The sequence below is a fragment of the Fistularia commersonii genome, chromosome 7 (genome assembly GCF_037954325.1).
Source record: "Fistularia commersonii isolate RoL2024-O1a breed Wild chromosome 7, RoL_Fcom_v1.0, whole genome shotgun sequence".
Taxonomy (NCBI): Eukaryota; Metazoa; Chordata; class Actinopteri; order Syngnathiformes; family Fistulariidae; genus Fistularia; species Fistularia commersonii.
The window spans coordinates 12,340,593-12,361,362 of NC_141290.1; the positions used below are offsets into that span (position 1 = coordinate 12,340,593).

At 41.0% G+C, this 20,770-nt stretch overlaps 1 protein-coding gene across 1 annotated transcript; it reads right to left on the bottom strand.

Moving 5' to 3' along the window:
* Positions 1 to 270: 270 nt before the first annotated feature.
* On the bottom strand, positions 271 to 18,727 carry rhoca (ras homolog family member Ca). The gene is made up of 5 exons (XM_086149837.1): positions 18,575 to 18,727; positions 7,809 to 7,966; positions 4,877 to 4,997; positions 4,407 to 4,537; positions 271 to 3,387 (listed from the first exon to the last, which is right to left on the bottom strand). The coding sequence occupies exons 2-5, from the start codon at positions 7,962 to 7,964 to the stop codon at positions 3,214 to 3,216; spliced, it is 582 nt and encodes a 193-aa protein (XP_086005963.1). The 5' UTR covers positions 7,965 to 7,966; positions 18,575 to 18,727; the 3' UTR covers positions 271 to 3,213.
* Positions 18,728 to 20,770: the final 2,043 nt, after the last annotated feature.

Consider the following 20,770-nt stretch of genomic DNA (forward strand, 5'->3'; position numbering starts at 1 on the left):
TGAATTAAAAAGGAGTGTGGTTTAGCACCCAGCAAAGTTTTTTTCCACTAACTTTTTATTTACTGTTAAATGAAAACAAGCACATTTGTATAAATCCTTTACAATTTTTCCAATCAGGAAATGGACGATTTTCAAAATACAAGCTGAAAATCTCTTCCTCCAGGGGTGCAGGCACCCCCTGCTGGCCATGACCTGGCCATTTTTTCATTTATATTTTTATTTTTTGTTTTTTTTTTCTCCTCAAGGAATGATTACAATAGGAACCTGTGATACTCTTGTCTCAAAAATAGTTTATTAACAATGTTCATGTTTGCCTCAGATCAAACACTGACTACAACACTTCCTGTTTACAAAGCAGTATTTATAATGAGCTTTCTATAAATCTGGATCCTTAAATCGTTTTTCAAATACTTCCAGAGAGAAAGAAAAGTTACAACACTGAGCAGAAGCTGTTCCCAACGTGTGTGTGTGTGTGTGTGTGTGTGTGCACTGTAAAGACCTATGGTTTACTCGTACATGCAGAGACATAGTACAAACAATTTGGATGTGGCAAAATGTTACTTGCATACACGGTTAGTAAAGTACATGCTCGTGATGAAACGCCCGACATGGCAAAATGCCTTTTGTTTGTAAGCTTTGCTTCCTCCTGCAGAGGTCCATCGGACTGTACGCCCCACTGTTTCCCTGGACTTGAATCTCGCTTTTACCCACAAACACAGAGCCCAAACTGCAACTTAACATTCAAGATGCATCCGTGCAGATTTAAAAACCAAAAAAACAACCTTTGAAATGGTTTACTGTGGCATCATCAGTGTGCTTGTTGGCCTCCATGTTTGCGTGTATTGATAGCTATAATGCTTAAAATGTTTTCTCTTGCTCCCCCCAAAACAAACAAGCGAAAAGAACCCGGATTCCACATTTAATAGCATCTGTACTCAGCTGGTGGAGCGTATAAAGCTGCATTATCGGTAATAGTCATTGATCTTGCCAGCTGGTCGGTTTGTATGCCTTTACTGGCTGCAGAGTGAGGCTGCATGCAACATCAGAGATGCTCTACACCATTAACCCACGATGCACAAAAAAAGCCCAAATGAGCAACAGAAGTCAAAAAAAGAAGGGATAGAGAGACAACTTTGCCTGAAATGAGGCCTTTCAAGAGATGCGTCAAAAGCTCCTGTGTTTTCAGAATAAATCAACCAGTGTGAAAAAAAAAAAAGAAATGGACTTTGGAATTTGCGCCTGTTTGATCTGCTCTACGATGAAATCGGGTTCAACCACAGATAATCTACGGCTGCTGTGAGAGAAAATCCCAAGTTATAATCCCTGAAAGGATCAATAGAACAGGAAAAGAGTGAGTAATCAGTAGGCCTCCGCTGATCCTTCATTACTGGTATTTGTATAAGTATTGGCTAATATGAAAACTTTGCACCTCAGTTTTCCATACTTAAAATATCTGATCACGTTTTCAGTTTTCTAGCTGTACAACAGTGAGCTGAGGGGTTGATATTTCAAACATGACGTTTTTCTGTTGCTAACTGCCCTAAATCAATTCAAAAGTCCTGCGTGATGTGAACAACACAGGACAATGTTGACATCTTTATTGCCTTTTTTAGTTATTTTTCAATATTGGATTTAACCGCCTATCAGATTCCATTTCATTTCCAACTAAAATATGACATCTATCAGATGACAGAGATTAATAGATGTCCAGGACAGCTGGTTTCTGAAGATGATTCAACAGCATCATGTCGCAAATTGCTTTTGGCAATCCAATCCACTGCTGGCTATAAAAACCAAGTCCTGGTTTCTGCTCTGCAAATGGACTATTTTTTCCTGTAACGTTAGGGAGGTTCTCTTATCGGACAAAACTGCATGATGTAATGTGTTAGAGCCAATTCAGTGCCGCTTGTGATGGAGGCTCATTAGTTTTTGTTTGGGGAAGTTGAATGTTCACAGCAAAAGTTCTATGGTAAAGGCTCAGGTCAAAATGACTGTTGGAATCAGGTCGGTGCGGAGCAGCTGGTCTATCTGGTCGCAGGGGTGGGGTGTGGGGGCGACAACCAAAGGCACACCTGAAAAGGGGAAGGCACCAAGGGTGGAAGGGGGGGGCAGGAAAAAAAAAAAAAAAGCCCTCACACACACCGCAGTGCGAAAAAGGAACGTCTATTTGCTGGGAGCATCTGCACGCAAAGGCCAGCGGCTCTTAAACGACATATGGGTTTTGTTTTGCACGGCCGTTTCGTGCACAGATTCCAACTGCGGGTGTGGCCGGCGGACTAACGTACTTATTGTGGTAGAGCAGCTGCAAGTTGGAGATGCGCCACGGATAACACTGGCGCTACAATTTCTGTCTCTGATGCATCACCTCCCTGTAGGTCCTAGGAGCCATTGTGCATAGTTGAGTCATACTGGCCAGTTCTCTCTCCTCCCCCCGGGGTCGGCTGCACAAACCAGAGACCGGAACGAGAGATGCATGTGAATATTGCCATCTTTTTTATCACGGAAAATAAAAATCCCGCCCGTGGCGCATTTCCATCACTGAGATAGCTGCCCATCTTTCTTCTAAATGTGAGCTTGGAGAACAATTTAAAGTTGTCTAAAGCGACTCGTTAATGAGTTGCTCAGGTTTTTTTCATGACCACATCACCGACTACAATGAGTGACAGCACAACGCAATAGCTGAAATGTTTGCTGACAAACACGGCGGTTAAGAAAACTGAAAAAAAAAAAAAAAAGAGGCACAAGCTTTCATGGCCAAACGATTTCCGCAGAAACAAGTTACTGCAATAAACAACGGATGTTAAGTTTATTGAACGAGACCTTCCTCAAAATGATTTAATCCACGCAAGGAAGGAAGGACGGACGGACAGTTTCCGTGCTTCCCGAGCTCATGGAGAACATTGTTGCGTACAAATATGTGCACCTACTGCCTTGTTATTTTACAAATGGAAGGAAATCATTCTATGTGGAAGGACAGATAGTGGAGGAGGGGGGAAAAAAAAAGCAAATCAACAAGAAAGATTTGACGATTTCTAACCACAACTGTAACATAGACAAAAGTCAATTTCCTGTACTGATTTGTTTATGTGTCTCTTACCACTCAATGAAAAGATAAGAGTACAAAGATTGGTAAAAGGTCGGTCCTTTTTTTGTGTTTTCCTCCTGTTGCTGAGTGGATGTTAGAGTGTGCGGACGGATGGTTGGAGCGGCCGCTCACAGCAGAGTGCAGCCACTTCTCTTCTTGCGCTTGCGGACCTGCAGGGCTGCTCGTGTGGCCATTTCAAAAACCTCCCGCACGCCGTCCTTGGTTTTGGCAGAGCATTCCAGGTAGCCGAAAGCACTGATCCTGTTGGCCATCTCTCGGCCTTCATCAGTCTTCACTGGCTCCTGCATGAATCAAACACATCATCAAGACTTGTGGGCTTATTTGAATATTTATTCAAATGACCTTGCTGTGATGGCATACTACAATTTTGTGATGCAGTATTAGAAATGTATTCTAATAAAAATGAATTCATTTCAAATCACAGGAAAATTACAAAAAATTAATTGATCAGTTCATATGTTAAAAATCAGAAAACCTGACACCAATGACACCAATGTCAACAAGATACTACCAACAAAATTAGCATGGTTTTGAAAAAACATTTATATAGATTTATTATTTAAAAAAAAAAAAACATCAACAGATAAAGAAGGATGCGAAAAAAAATAATAGAAGAGAAAAATAAGAGAAAAATAATAATAATAATAATGAGAGATTATGCAACATATCAAAATGTAAACAGTAAAATTCCAGTACTGAAAAAGGCATTACAGATGATATTCAACTATGTATCACATTTATGTAAGCTGTTGAACCCTCAGGAACAACTGTGAGTCAGTGCCCCATCTGTACTACTCAGGTTTGCAGACAATTTCAGAAAACACATCTGACTGGAAGGGTGATTTGTGCTCCGTATCTCTCCCCGAATTGCCCCGAGGGGACTTGTTTCCCTCTGCAGAAGTCTGAAGCACTAGAAGAGGTCATAATTTAAATAACTTGTAAACCAAAATGGGATTCAGGCTAAATGAATTAATGTGGCCAAACTGGACCTTGTACTTTTAGAAGCGTGAGCTGCTGTGCGGCTCTGTAAGCTGCACTTTGGCCTTCTTTCCCTTTACACGTTCAGCCTTCACATTGTACAACGAAGACTGTGTTCAGATTGACATTTAACAAAAAGTCAGAGGTGAAAAAATAAAAGTTCAACCTTGCTACAGTGTGAAATATTACAGGGCCGCCGGCGGCCTGACAACGTGCACCTCATGAAATGTTTGACCCTGGAGAGGATCACCGGAACTCCAGTGCCCCCACGTGTTTGATTACAACAGTCTATGGCTCTTCATCCTTCGGGCGGCTTTCATACCTGCTTCATCTTGGCCAGCTCTCTCCGCGTGTGCTCATCATTCCTTAGGTCCTTCTTGTTCCCCACCAGGATGATCGGAACATTGGGACAGAAGTGCTTCACCTCGGGCGTCCACTTCTCTGGAATATTTTCTGTCCCGGGAGAGGGGGAAAATGTTGAAATATTTGGGGGAAGGGAGTCAGGGGGAGAGCTGGGGGACTAAAAAAAAAGTGAGAGGCAGCCCAGAATCCGTTCTTGCAGAACACTTGTCATGATAGATCGCTGCAGGCAAAGATGAGTTTATCTGGAATAATCCCACCTCCCGTCAACTCCAGTAAAGAGGTTTAACACACGGCTTGATAGAAGCTTTTACAAAACTGATTTGGTGCAAAGAAGGAAAGTCCAAAAACCCTGCTGATGAAGCTACGAGTCGCCACAGCCTCTCTGAATAAAGTTTGCACAAACGCAATTTGGTAATTAGAGGTAGGTACCTAAACTGTCGGGGCTGTCGATGGAGAAGCACATAAGAATGACGTCCGTGTCAGGGTAAGAGAGAGGCCTCAGCCGGTCGTAATCCTCCTGGCCTGCTGTGTCCCACAGCGCCAGCTCCACCTGGAACAGAGGCAAATTTCATAAAGGTATAAGTACCTAACAGAGAAGCACCTGATATTACAGATTAATTCCAATATGGATGACTAGGCCAGTTTTTCTTATGCTAGATCTTTTTTTCTGCAACTACTAGCACAATATTTAATATCTAGACTTTCAAGGACTGGACAAATGGAAAAAAAGCGCAATGCTACTGTCAGCTGGAAACACACACTGATCTCAACTTCACCCATGTTAAAGTCAGTTTGTGTTGGGCTTAACATTTGTTCAGTGTTTTGTTTTATTATAAGTTCTTGATTTTGGAAACATGTGGGCTGAAAATGAACACTTGTCACGCTTGGAGAGAAGATAAAGAGGGTTTCGTTGTTCCAGGTGGAAACGCAAACAAATATCCCGGTGGCGTGAGTGATGGAGCAGATTTTTTCCCCCCATCTTCCCTGGAGCCTTGCCGTTTAAAGCTCTGGGTTGAAGTCATTCTCTGGAGGCTTTAAATACCAAGACGCTAATGGTGTTTAGATTGCTTAACCTTAAAACCTTTTAAATCTCCAATTTCCATTTTCACTTGAAGGATGACAATGATTACTTTGCATCTTTCGTTCCTACTGCTGCTGCCTGTGGCCGTGGGAAATTCCACGCACAGACATTTACTTCGCTCAACGCTGCGGTTAAAACCTAATCAGTGTCTTACGTCTTTTTGTCATCGTTGTGGAAATTAACATGGGGACTGGCCTGAGCCGTCACGCAACTGATTAATTCAATTAGGGGAAAGCAGGAGATCGGCCACATTCCAGCCACATACCTTCTGTGCACATAAGGGCAAACAAGAGCAGCTTGGCATCTGACTCAGTGTTTTTGAGAGGACATAAAAATACAATAATAATAATATTATTAATAATAATAATAAAACAAAACAAATGGAATTTAACTTAATACCAAACAGACACCGGTATGCCCACAGAGAGCCCTAACATCAGTTTACAGTTCCAAAATAGAGTACTGCAGAGGCAGAGGGTGGGAGGCAGCAGCACAGAGAACACAAGAGCAACCAGAGCAACAATGTTCCCACCGGACTCGCTGTTAATGCCATACTTTTGGGAGCGAATAAAAAAGAAGGGGGACAGGGAAAACATCTATTTTTAGATGAAACCAGTCCACTAACAAGAAAAGGAGGGGAATGTTTTACTCTTAAGAAGTGGGGGATGAATTTAGAGACTGAGAGCACAAATCCAATCCAGCCAGTTGTATAATCTTCTAATTCCTACAGCGCTAGCAATCCCCTAAAGGAGGTGACACTCACAATTTTGCCAAATGACCTTCAAGAACAATGTCCATCAAAGGTCTCCGTGTTTGTTTTCCAGTCCTAAACTGTTAACCCGCCCCCTCACTTCAGGAGTGGCCATGGCAGGAAATGAGAGACATTTATCTCACAGGAGGACGAGGGTCCAGGGGGATGGAGGGGGACTGTGAGGAGACATCCCTGTTCTATGTCTGAACAGGAAGCTGGGAAGTAGAGTAATTTCCTGTTTTGCCCAATGGTGATCCAACAGCGGCGGTCAGCACACAAGAACAAATCCCTTTGACATAACAAGCCATCTGCAGCTCAGATTCGGCTGTGGATGACCGTGACGTCTCGCACTCCTGCTTGTGCGACTTAAATAGCTGGTTTCCTCTGATTGTTCACAGCAACAACGAAAAAAAATCCCGAAAATATGATCACTCGACAACTGAGAGCAAAATAATCAAACAATACGTAAAAGTCTATCTGAACATTTTACTACATCTTCCATTATCATGGGTTTTAACTGTGACAGATTGAGAAAAAAAAATATCCAGAAAATCACATAATCTGATTTTTAAGAATTTATTTGCAAATTATGGTGAAAAATAAGTATTAAGTCAAGAACAAACATTCTGCAGAATAACACTCACTCACTCACTCACTCACTCACTCACTCACTCACTCACTCACTCACTCACTCACTCACTCACTCACTCACTCACTCACTCACTCACTCACTCACTCACTCTGTTTAGCCAGGTGAGAAACCTCATTGAGATTGCGGCTGTTTTGCCACATTGAACAAGGGAGTTACACTCTCAATCCCTAATAATACTTTTGAACTCTCTTGGAGAGATCAGCACTGACAATTTCAGATCAGTCTGGAAATTATTTCTTGAGGAGGGTACCACATATTTACAAGCTTTTTTTTTCTTCTCTTTTTTTCCCCCAAGCTCTGTTCTCACTCTAGGGATCACCATCTTCATAAAGGACTGAGCAAGGCCAAATTGAATTTTATTTCTACACTTGTAGCTAGAGAAATAAATCACAATAGTTGTCTATACAAAAAAGAATCAAAATAAAAATGTCTTACAAGTCAAAAGATAGCCAGCTAATTCAGACTGGGGTTACATTAATGAGCCGGCTGAGGCTCACGGTAGATAAAATGACTGATCTGCCAAAGGCACTTGACTCAAGATTTCAGAATGGGCAAGAAGATGATAGATCAAATATCAAACTGATCTGAGTATTAGCTGCTAACCTTGTCCCCTCACTGGTGATGGGCAAGAACTAAGGTGGATAAAGCTCTTGCATAAAAACGGTTGCCTTTGTTTGGATTTTTTAAAGCTTTGTTTTCAACTAACCCCAACGTGGCCTTCCAAGACAATGCTCATGAAGTGAAGCACTGCATTGTATCTCAGTAGTATGGTGTAGATATGTTCTGGTTGAAGACGCTCCCCCCCCTCAAGGCTGTTGTTATTACTTAAAAGACGGTATTGTTTTATGAGGCAAGCATGACTTATCAGTGTACAAACCTGTTTTCCATCAACCTCGATATCAGCTATGTAGTTCTCGAACACCGTTGGGACATACACTTCAGGAAACTGGTCTTTACTGAAGACGATGAGGAGACATGTTTTCCCACAAGCTCCGTCCCCGACGATTACCAGCTTCTTCCGTATGGCTGCCATTTCTGTCGGGAAACAAGAGGAGGAGGGGTTTTTACACTGGAACTCGTCTGAAAATGATACTTGAACAGGACGTCGAGTCGCTGAATTATCAGCAGCACCTCACAAGGACAAAGAATTTTCAGAGGAGCTATTGGAATTTTAAGTAGTCACACTGAAAGGAGGCCTCAAACAGCAATGCCAGACTTGGTGTGTAGTCATCTCTACATACTTAAGTTATTGGTACACTTTGCATTAATACAAAATAAAACAAGAAAACCTGCATGAAAACTTTTCTCTTAAACACAACGTGGATCCCGAGCGACCACTATGACTGACAGTTCCTGCATCAAATTACACCTATGGGAGGCCGTCTTGATCTGCGCACTGTCACAGGCAGCTGCAGTGACAGACCTTGAATCCCCCAATGCCAAATCTCAACTACAAAGCTTCATGAGCAGCAGATGAGAAGGATGGGGGAAGAAAGAGGGAGAGCAGAGACTATTTGGAACATGAAGGAATGTACCATAAGGCTGATCACTCCTGCTCCTCCCTTTCATATATACTTCATAGCAAATGTCAGTGGAAATCACGGAGGCTGGTGGGGAACTTGTCCAAAAGTGCAGCGAGAACATGTCTCTGTTTTTGATCTCAAAGACACAAGTTCAGTTCAAATTTCATCACAGAAGCTGGATGGCTTATCGTATCCCAATTACATAAAATTAAAAGTATACACAGCCATTCTTGTACCCTGCTATATGACACATACTGTGACAAATTGTAAATTGTGCATTGAATACAATAAACCTGTATTCTTCTGGAATATTTGACCATAGTGCAATAAAGCTTGCGAAGTGTGTTTTCAAAACTATCACTCCTGTTTAATTTTTTATTTATTTTTTCTCCCTATGCTGCTATGCCTTGAAAAATCAGCCGAAGGTTAACTGGACAGGATTTACATATGCGAGATATAGTTGTTCAGTTTCGATACATTTTGAGTTAACTGCCAGCCATTACGCTGTATCACTCACATCCTTGAAGTTATGTAATAGGTGAAATTTCCTAAATGTGATGCCGTAACTTGCAACACCCTGCTGTGAGTGTATAAATGAAAGCTGGCAATGTTTTACACTAAAACAAACCCGTAACAGATGAATGTAGGCAGCATCTCCGCCATCCAGCTAAAGTATTTTACAGCCACCCTTCAGGCATCAAATTGTGGCACTTTGCTGGTTTACTGTGCACGACATACAATCCAACAATGCAAGAAACAATTCTGCAATAACCTCGAAGGGGAGGCTGTCTTCGGTTGGCGTGTGCGCGGACTGTGTGAGGATGACTTAGCTGTGCAGTTGATGGATGAGGCAGAGCCCTGCTGCCTAGGAACAGCTGTGCATATAGTCATTTGGCTCCTCACCTCATCCACTTTCTGCCAGACAGTCTTGACAGCAATCCTCTTCACAAGGGCACCCACTTGCGCAGGGAAATTCATCTCTCGGTGCTGCAGGCAAAAGTTTGAGTTGGGTTTGACCTCTTGGCCAAAGTGAGCAGCAGGGAGTCGTTAAAAAAAATCATTAAATGAACCCGTGGAGCTCTTCTGGCCTTCCAACAACTCAGTGAATTAATGAGACGGTTTTAAGCAAAACATAGCTCGTTTATCAAACAGGTAGTCACGGGGCTGGGCACGTTGTGCAACACGTTAATCAATGTGAAACAAAAAGTCATGTCAACATCAGATATATCATTGGAGTGAACAGAAACTCAAATGCGAACTGCATTTTTGAACTCAAAGAGACAATGGGACAACCTTTTGCAGTTAGTTGTCAACTGCTCACGAGTTATTTTACCAGTTCTTAGAACACCACTGCATCCTGGTTACATAAGAAACAAGGATGTGCTCATGTTGATATTGTGACACATTCAAAGGATGGCTTTACTCTGCCCAGCTGTTTTTAGCTAATCCCACCAAATTGATTTAATTTGTTGTGTTGCGTGACAGCATGCCTGTAATAGACAGCTGGTTTAATTTTGTGTGTTTATGCTGTATGTAACCTTATCAACTATTCTGTCAGACCACATCAGTCTGTATTCTACAGTGGGGAATCAGAGACAGCTTTAGTCATGTCTGAAATGAATTAATGCTTTAGACAGTTGGTAGAGTATGGTTTTTAAAAAGCACTGGTATTTACATTATAGTTTTCATTTGTCGCAGGAAAAAAATCTGGATGAGGTATGAGGGACAAAAAGTAATGCTGACATTCTGTAAGATATTATTGTATTACTACTTTGGATACAAATCAAGTGAATTCGAGGAAATGAGAAATCGCCCGGTCTGTCTCTGAACACGATCAACTTTACAACAGTGCAAATTAAGTCTAATTTGTATTTTTTTTTTATTACTATATTGTTATGGACAGGTTGGCCAGGGTTTGGTTGCATTTTATGTTCTTAAGGCTCATTTCAATGCAATGGTACTGAAAGGCTTTAAATATAATTAACTATACCGTAGAATTTGTCCAGAAACACATCTTTATTTCCTCTCCAGGGAAAAATGTTGCCACAAATGTGGCAAAGTTGCTTTTCAGAGGTGGCAGGAGCCACAGAAAGATGAGCGCAACGATGGGTTCAAAGCCAAACAGTGGGAGACAGCAGGGCCGAGGCCTCAGAGGGTTACCCTGAGAAACAAAACAATCCACTTCCTGTACTGGGAACCCTGGGCGGGGCGTTTGGCTGCAGTTCTGTTTGAACAGGCCTCAGAAGAGCCAGGGCAAGAGGAGGGCTGCCAGAGGCAAAAAAACATGCAAGAATGCATGCAGGCACACATACATGTATATGTACACAATATATCTCTTAGTGCCACACAAAAGTCCCCTTTCACACTGAATGTTGGAGGCATAAGTGAATTACCATTATTCTGTCCCGCCATTCTGTATAAAACAAATAAAGGCGGACTGGGGGGCATTGTTATTAAGCTGCCACCAGAGAGGAGACAGCACGGCATGACTACATCACATGGACTGATGTGATGCCTGTCATACTGGCATGCTATCTGGTATTACATACTTGGATGGTAAGACACTGGCTTTGTTTGAGTTGGGTAACAAGCGACACAGTATCTTGACGTGGCACGTTTGACATTAGCCAAGGCACCAAATGGTAGTGTTGCATGGAATTTCAGTACTAGGTGAAACAGTTGACAAAAAAACTGCTCATGTGGGAAAATGACACCAGAGAAAGAGCGTGACCTTAGTTAAGATTAACAATATGGAAATGTGTCCCACGGCCTCAGTGAGGGTTGATATATATATATATATATATATATATGCAGAGCATTGTGCCCAGCAACAGCAAAGTGTTCAGAAGCCTATTTTTATGAGGATTCTGTATTCACATGTGGCTTGACAACTACCCACAGTCTTGCTCTTTAATTTGCCACAGGTCAACTGAAAATATTGAAAAGCAATAGCATATAGCACATGGCATATCCTGTCTGATATGATATGATATGATATCACCCCTCACTCTGTTCTTTGAGTCAAATGGGGCCTTCAGCTTGTCCATTAGCTGTAAAACTAACTTTTTGAATGGGGAAACAACTCATTTAGAAAATAATGACAATACAACAACAGACCACAAAAAACCCCAAAGGATACAATATTTGTCCAATGGACAACAATCATTCTAATATACAATTGTTCATATATGTATATCATCAGATATTGTATATGGCGTACCCAACACTCCACTAATCCCTATGGTTCTGCCATTGTGCACACTGCCCCGCCTACACTTTTTATAAATAGTTCTGAAATATTTTTATGTTACTCCATCGGAAAAAAATAGATGGTCATTTATAGTTAAATAATCCTATTACATTAGAGATAGAGCTCCACTCAGAACAATGTCTATTGTTTTGAATTAACTGGTACAAATGGATCTTGATAATACACATTGTAACAACAACCTCCTGCAGAGCTCATAGGGGCAAATTAAAATGAGCAGCAACTGTACCCACATACAGATATTAAATCTCATTCATGTTGCCACCTGGGCTCAACAGTAAATTGTGCACGTCAGGCTGACACTAACAGCTCTGTTAGTCTGTTAGCATTATATTCTGTTTATTATGTTGTCATGCAGCTTTTACTCCGTTAATGAAAAGCAGATTTAGTGCTGTGGTCCTGTCAGCACAAGCTGCTGGTCTGGGCTTGTTTTCTCATTTGCCCAAAGGTGTCCTAGTGACAGATGCCACTTCAGCCATGTCGCATATAGTCATAACCAGTTTAAGCTCATAAACAGAACCAGTAAAACCAGTCCAACTTGGAGGGTCAGCATATTTTTAGCAACTCCATGGAAGAGTAAAGTGGTAGAACAATATTATGGGTGAAATCTCCCTCAGAACCTTTATTGTATGATTACCTGTGAACTGATACCCTCAATTTTAAACAGTAATGGATACTAATGATAGCTGCTGCTGAGAGTGGGGTCTTGTTGGTTGCCAATGGTAACTCATTCAAACTGTAATCCAGAGGAAGCCTGTTCATCATGATACAACCAGCAGGAACTGACAGTTAGCAGTTCTGTGTTTACAAAGTCTGATTGAATCATGAATTGGGGTTCAATAATCTGAGACTGTTATCAGCTAGCTTCGACCTTTAATCTCGACGACACAACATGTATCCGTGATGATTTGATCTAGCGTGGACAAAGGGAGGACGCACATTAAAAGCCTTCAGAACATGTTGGGTTGTCAAAAGCTTTGGTACTTTTATCCGATGTGTTCAAGTGATCAGATATTAAACAACTCACTGGGTACCTTTCAAAGAATACCAACAAAGTACAAACAGATCTACAAATGAGATCTTCAATGCAACATGCAGCATGAAACATCAAGGATGAGTCCACGATACTGAGCCAGAAGCAAATGCAGGAATCCTATATCCATGTCAAAGGCAGATTAAAAAATGTGTTTAACTTTCCTTTAAAAATGTCTCCAAAAACACGCCTATGATCCACATCAACTTAAAAGGAGTAAAAATAGTTAACGGATGCCACAAAGTTCTGGTTCCTGTGAGGACTCCGCAAGCAGAGTACACTCAGATACAGGGCAGGCTGTGCAGAACCAACTGAGACGATGAATTGGGTTTTATATCTGTTTGCACATATCATATCAGTTTTGTATGGATTTTATTTTTATATAGCTTGTCTTAATTAATGCTGGGACAAACTCTTAGTATTACTGTTTATATTATTAGAGCTTTGGTCTCGAAATTCCTTTTTTCTCGCCAATGCTTTTCTAAAAATTCTAAATTATGTTAATTTTCTGTTGGGTTATACAATTTTGTGGAATCTTTTTTCTCTTTGCCATGGTGTTGAAAGAGGTATCAAATATATACCAAATTCATTTGAAAGTTTGGCATACTGACAACCCTTTGTGTGATAAGATCACATGACTTCTCCGCTGGCAGGAGGTAACACTGCACTTTCTCAGCTGCATTCAAGAAATATGTATTAAAAAGAGCCATGCAAATCAACTGCCAACAAAATAAAAAAAATGTCTCTCCCCAGTCGCTTGTGTAATTATACTGTAGGCATCTGTATTATAGGAAATGTACAAAAAGGAGACTCCAGAGCAGCAATATGTGGGTCTGGTTCCGCTTACCATCATCAGCACTGAAACAGCTATCTTTTTTTCCTCCAACTGATGCTCCAGTCATGTCATTTTTGCTGTTTATGAATTTTCCCTTGACATTTGTCTCATAGCTTATGTTTGCTCTGAGGAAGGTGCAATAAGCAGGGCAACATAAGACGCACAAATGATCTCTCTAAAAAAATTACAGAAAGGATTTGAAATACATAAATATATACACACACTCACAAACACAAGTGTATATATACATATATGTGTACACATGCATATACACATACATACATGTATATGTATGTATACATGTATACACACACACGTATATACATACATACACACACACATATGTGTATGTGTATACATACACACATATACATACACACACACACACACATATGTGTGTGTATGTATGTATATACGTGTGTGTGTGTGTGTGTAAAAACAAAGACACTGTCCAACTGTAATCATGTTCTGAGTTTAATACTGAATCTAATTTAAAATTGTGATGCACAATATTCCTGCCTGGATCTCAATATCACTTGGTTGTTGTTATTTCTACAATTGGGATATCCCCCTTAAAAAACAACTTATTTGACTTTTTTTTTAGAATCATTGTAAAACGCCATGAGTGACAACCATCCATCCAAAATATATTACAAGAACATGTTTATACTATCACTAAGGTAAGAGAGACTGAGCATGAATGTTCTTCATGTACAAGAAGGTACAAGGATATGCCAAGGAAAGCTTGGGATTATTAAAACATGTAAAATCGCTGGTGCTGCATTAGATTTGATTTTGGTGTTTGTTGAGCAGCACCTTTCACACGTCCACTATTTATGAGCGCGTGACATAATTTTCATACTAAAAAATTCCCTCAGGAAACACACCTAATGTGGAAAATCCAGCCATGGTGTAAGGAGTTGTCGAGGATGGAGGCCTTGGCAAATTGAAAACATGTGGGATCACTAAAAACACAGAAAGCAAACCATCACCACGTCCTGCAACTATTCAAGCAATGTAGCAAGTTAATGAACATGCTGCTACCTCCTCCCTCCATCTTCGAGGATGTTTCCTGAGGCTTAGGGGCCAATGGGAAAGTTACGCAACTAGCTGAGCCCCATGAAATCCACACAGGTAACTGCTCAGCCTCACTCTCAATAACAGTTTCAGCACAGGTACTGAGAGTACAGCTGTTGCTGGGGTGACTGATGACTGCACAGCTCCGAGGTATTTAAAACAGGCAAACATATGAGGGGGAAGCTGACTCCTACAGGAGGATTGTTTGGCCTGTCTAACAGGCTTTCCGGGGTTTCACCATTCTTTCATGCACCTCACAACCCACAGAAAGGCAGGAGTACTGAGTGATGTTATTTCCTTGTTGTTTTGTTTTTCTTTTTCATTTTGTTTTTCAGCACGCAGCGTCACGCAGAAGCCGGGAAGGATCTGCAGTTGAATCCCAGCTGTGGATAAATGCATCATAACTGACAGGGCAAAAACAGAATCTTTGTCACGTTCATCCTGAGATTAAAATTCTAGTCCAGATCCTGTTACGGAAAATTCCATTGAAATGAGAAGAAGGGGAACCTTGAATAAACAGGGAGGTAGCTTTATCATCTGCTCTTCAGTTTTCTGTTCCTGGGATATAAAGAAGCCTCAGGTTCTAAGCAGCTGAAGCGTTTGAGCAATTTCTGCAGCTCCACATGCCTGTCTGATAAATGGGCCAAAGTTTATACTCTGGTAGAGGCTCTGGCTGAGTGTGAGTGGGGCGGCGCGAGACACCAGATGTCCACACCACCTGAAAACATCTTATTGTCTAAATCTGACTGAAGAAAAAAAAAAAAAAAGAAAAAAAGAGACAAAGAAACAAACAGACCACGTGGAGGGTGAGACATTCTCCGAAACAAATCGGAGGGGAAAAACCTCACAATTTTTTTTTCATCTTTAGGAGAGCGGGCAGGGCTTCAGTGTTTCTGTAAAAACGTGAATTTGAGTTAGTAAACCCTCAGTGTGTGGACGAAGCTCTCAGACCACAACAGGGTTAAACAAAGCCTATCAGCCTCTCGGTCTTTGGCCATTCGTGACACGAACGCAAGCTCGCAGACCAAGCGAGTCATGACTTTGCAGCTACACCCATGGAAATGAACAAATCTCTCAAGAGTCTGCAGCCCCGTTAAATAAACTCATGAGGATCACCAACCACCACCCATCTGTCCAGATTGAACTTGTAACAGGCTGAACTGAATGTGAAAGTAAGAAATGTAAAATAATAGATTACGTCTTTTGGAAAAGTGTTTTTTCCCAAAGCTTCCTTTGAGAGAGACAGAGAGAGAGAGAGAGAGAGAGAGCGCTAAGTCTAATCACTGGATCATAAATTATTTTGGATTCATAGAAATAAATTGCAATTGTGTATATCCAGATGCGGAAATTGTTCTGTGGAAAATCTGGATGATTCTTTGAAAAAGGATGTGTCAGGGACGATCATTAACGCAAGGATACAAGGTTCTGAGTCTTCTTTGTTTATGCTGGATGCTCAATCACTTGCTGTAGCCTTACAATTTTGCTTTTTTGCCCGTTCCACTTCTTTGGGATAGGGTTTAAAAGATGACAGTGAACGGCCCAGTAAAACACATAAGTTTAAACAAACCCTCCATTAGACCATCACAACAACTACCACAAACCTCTTTGGTAAAAACAGAATATTAAAATTAGTATAAGTGAATTACTCACTGACTTTTTTTTTGTAATCTGCTGCTAGTGTGTAGGAAAACCTTTCCTGAGATTCAAGGTCAATGCAGATTTAATCATAGCATTTCCCCCTCAGGCTGTGAACATGAAAATTAGTGGGCAAAAAAGGTAAAATACTTAACAAAAAAACAAAACAAACCAAAAAAAAACATTAACAAGTTTCCAGACAATCAATATTGTGTAGTTGTGGGAAATAAGCAAGACAAAAAAAATAAGATATATAAAAAGATAACATGAAAGGTATTCTTATCAGGATTAAAAGATTTAATTAAAATCTATAATATTGTAAAATATTTTCTCAGAGTACCAGCAAGAAAGCAAATGATTGGATTATTAAAGAATGCCAGGCTAGTCCTTTCACCTGATGTGTGCAGCGTGCCCTCCCCATAACGACCATGTCAATCATGGAGGGCTCTCATCGCGGGCTTGTCTAACAGTTGCCGGGGCCATTTTCGAATTCACCACCGCAGCCCACTCACCTTCACGGCTTCCATCAAGCGGCCGTGAATTTATAACGACATTAAAGGATGAGGGTCACCGGTATGACCGCCATTAAAGCCCGCTGAGTAGATGTCAGGCCAGACAGGAGAGTGCAGGGAGCTGGCGGCGGGCCGGAGACACATGACGTACTGCTTCAGTTTTAGAGAACAAAACGTCTGGTGAGTCACTTCTGAACAAAAACTCAAGTGACAAACACCCAAACAGGACTGACGGGCTGCTGGAGGAAACTGCTGTTCTACCCACAGCTGCCAGAGCCAGAATTGACTTGTCACTTTCATTCAGTTGATTTAAGTCTGGTCTTCAAGTTCAAAATGAAATCCCAGTTAAGGCCAAAGTACAACCCGTAAGGATCATTGTCCTGATCACTTTCCTTAAATTTGACTGAGAACCCTCGCTGAGACATTATTACCAAATCTGATGTTAACATCCCCAAACTGGTAACATTGCAGCGTAGTAAGAGGAATCAAAGTATAAAAGTCAACATTCCATATGACTGCCTTGTGTGACGCTATTTACAGTTTGAAATTAGAATACATCTCTTTGCCAATATAACCAGTAGATTATTATCTCTCAAACTACTTATTCTTGCCTTTAGATTTATATAGATATATTTACAACCAAAAACACCCATCAAATTAATAGTAAATGTATCCATTTAGCTTTGTTTACTCACAGTTTTCTAAAACCAAAGATATCCTTATTCATAATCCCTTAATTCTGTTGATAAGCCTCAAACTGCAGCTAGTACAAAACAGGACTGCTGTGGATTCATTTTCTGTAGCTGGACTTCAAAAAGGACCAATCGTTACTAGTGATGGGCCATCGTTTTTTTTTTTGTTTTTTTTATTGATCGATAGACAATCAATTTGAAATGGAACTCTCACCATTGACTATTTATCGCCTTTAGAACTTAAAAACACTGACACGTCGATGAAAAATGACCAGCTGTCTTACAACAATCGGGAAGAGTAAAAGTTTAAAATACATAGTCTTGACTTCTTCACGAATCAAGATCGAATTGTTTGATCGGGAATTTTCTCCTGACTTTGTTTTTGGGTTTGTTAATTTATGATGCAGCGCAAGAAAAAAATGTAAATTTGACGTCAGATCACATTATAATAATCACGCCAATGTGGAATAACCACCTCGCCCATTAAAACCCGGAAGTGGCAATTAACGTTGCAGCGGGTCAGCTGACGTTAATACCATTTAGCCCCTCGGTTACAACGACTTATGATATGAAAAAAATGTTCTCCCCGGAATGTGCTTGAACAAGAACTGAAAACAACATAAAAAAACCTCCCCGACAGTTCAAACGGGGTCGGGTGTGAGTTTAAACGAGGAGGAAACCGAGCGTCCCCAGGAATAGAAGTGGCTCATTATGGGATTTGCGGAGTTGCAGATCGAAGTCACCGCAACGTCACAAAACCGACGGTATTTGACTTTCAAACTACCAATAAAAACGAAATAAAAACTATCAACAGTTGTACGGGAGGGTAAAAAAATGAGAACCCGCCTCTTTAACTAAGTAACATTTAGTTGGTTAAAAAACACATGGAGTTTAACTCACAACCGAGAGGTTCGCGGAGATAGAATATAATAAACAAGGGCGAACGTTGGTTGGAGCAAGAGCCACCACCTTGTTCTCTCACCCAAGTAAGTGAGTCATAATTAAGAGTCGACTTGTGTCAAATACACCGAATTCCGGCGAACAGCAGCCGTTAGGTTTCGAAATTACCTTCTGTCAACCGTGTGGGTCCGTCGGAAAAGAGTTAATCCCCGCTCGGTTCGGCTCCTCGGTCGTGACACACTCACTTCTCGCCGCAGTATTTGCTAATTTTTTTTTACGAAGGGGATGATGAGAAACGGGGGTGGCGAGGGGAAAAGGAGCCTCCTACCGGTGCTGCGTCGCTTGCAGAAGAAAGGTTCCGTTTGAGATTTTCAAAATAAAAGACGCGTAGCGCCTCATGGAGCTGAACCGACAGAAAGGCATACCTAACAAAATGAGTACTTTCCCCTCGAGGGAAACCAGGCGCACTCTGAAGTGAAACTGGTTCTGCCAAGAACGTTTTGTGCTTGCTGGGACCAGGAACAATGCCCCTGTGCAGAGCAGGAAGATTTCAAATATTGCCTCAATCTCAGGTTGATTGACCAAGACTTGGAACAGGAGATAATAATAATTTATCCTTTATTAATCCCCGTGGGGAAGTTCATTCTCTGAAATGAAGCCATCATGGATGAACCATGAGCAGTAGGTTACCATTGACCAGCGCCAGGGGAGCAGCTAGGGATTCTGTGTCTTGCTCAACTACACTTCGACACATAAGGAGGAGCCGGAAATTGAATCAGGAATGTTTGGCTCCAAAGACAAGTGCTCTATCTACCCTCTGCCCCACACTGCCCCTAATCCACAGTGTATGATTCGGTGAAAACACTGACATTTAAATTATGTACTCGCAGGACATTTGATCATCATAACAACACAGGGGTAAAAGGTGATTAAAATCAATTTTTTATTTTTTTTTTTACCAATATTTTCAACATCGGCATTAGCTAGAAATACAAAGATCACAAACTCTAAGTTAAAGTAATGGTGCATCTTTTCTTTTGCATCTTGTGGAACTTTTCATGACATTTAAAAAAACTAAAATAGTACAAATAACATAGACAAAGAACTCACTAAAAAGAATCAGAAATGTCACAACGTCTGTCTCCCTCTTTATTTATCTTCCATCTCCCTAATAATTTAATATCTATCTATCTATCTATCTATCTATCTATCTATCTATCTATCTATCTATCTATCTATCTATCTATCTATCTATCTATGACGTATGCAATCAGAGAAGCGACCAAAAACGTCTTAATCGTTACTTTGACACCTAAATGTATTCACTTCCGGCACAGCCTTCACAAACTATTGTCAGCTTGACGGAGTGGCCGCGGGCGCTGGAGTAGTTCGGGTTCCTCCTCCCCTCACCGGTCAAAGATGACATCATCCGTAGTAGCAGAGGGCTCGTGCAACAGGAGGGCGGATGGGTGTGGATCTGAGCAGCGTGGCCTGAAGAAAACCCCTCGGCTCGCTCACTTCCGGCTTCCTGCAGGGCTGAAATGCAGACCTGTGTGTTCCCGGGCCACTGCGCTGGTCATCATCATAATTGATCATTATAAACTCAACTAATTGTAAAGAAATGAATGAATCACCTTTATAATACCCTGTTTTTTTGTTTTCAATCGGCACTTTCTAAACTTGCACATTGTGTGAGCACAACTGTTTACACATCAATTCACATTCTTTCTTTCAACTTGCTCCCCTTTTACATTTCTGTGCACTGTCTATCTGACTGTAACAGTATGTTTATTATTTATTTATTGCTATCTATCTGGCTTCCCTCCGGACGGCAAAGTGATGATTTCGTTGTGCAGGGAAACACATTTCCAGACCGTGTATATGACAATACAAACCTTAAATCCTGAATCTTAATTTTGTTTGTTGGTTTGTTTACCTGCCCCATACAGATGATAGAGCTATTTTTTCACCTCGGACCCCGTGTTCACTACCTTCCCCTAATTACTCCTGTGTCACTCTGAGAACCCCAAAACTGTCCAGGATTGTTGTGTTTCTCCAAAATTCTGAATCTTAATTTTGTTTGTTTACCTGCCCCATACAGATCATCGAATGCTTGCAGTTTTTGTGGCTGATTAGATTCAGATAAAAGTTGAAGTCACACCTCGTGAGTGGTGCTTTTCAAAATGACAATGATACACCCCTGTGACTTGAAGTGAAACAACTGATGACAGTATGCAGGAACAAAATGGAGTTTTAACATGAAATGAGAAGACTTTTGGTTCTGTTTTCTTGTGGATTCCAGTGCCATGATGTAAGTCTGAAACTAAAGAGGAAGTTGCATACAGGTGTGTGTCAAGCTGAGAT

Coding starts and splice junctions, on each gene's coding strand:
- rhoca (XM_086149837.1), bottom strand. CDS start 7,964: ATGGCAGCCATACGGAAGAAGCTGGTAATCGTCGGGGACGGAGCTTGT. Junction 4,998..7,808: donor TCGAGGTTGATGGAAAACAG/GTTTGTACACTG, acceptor CCTCTGTTCCAG/GTGGAGCTGGCGCTGTGGGA. Junction 3,388..4,406: donor AGCTGGCCAAGATGAAGCAG/GTATGAAAGCCG, acceptor TGATTCATGCAG/GAGCCAGTGAAGACTGATGA.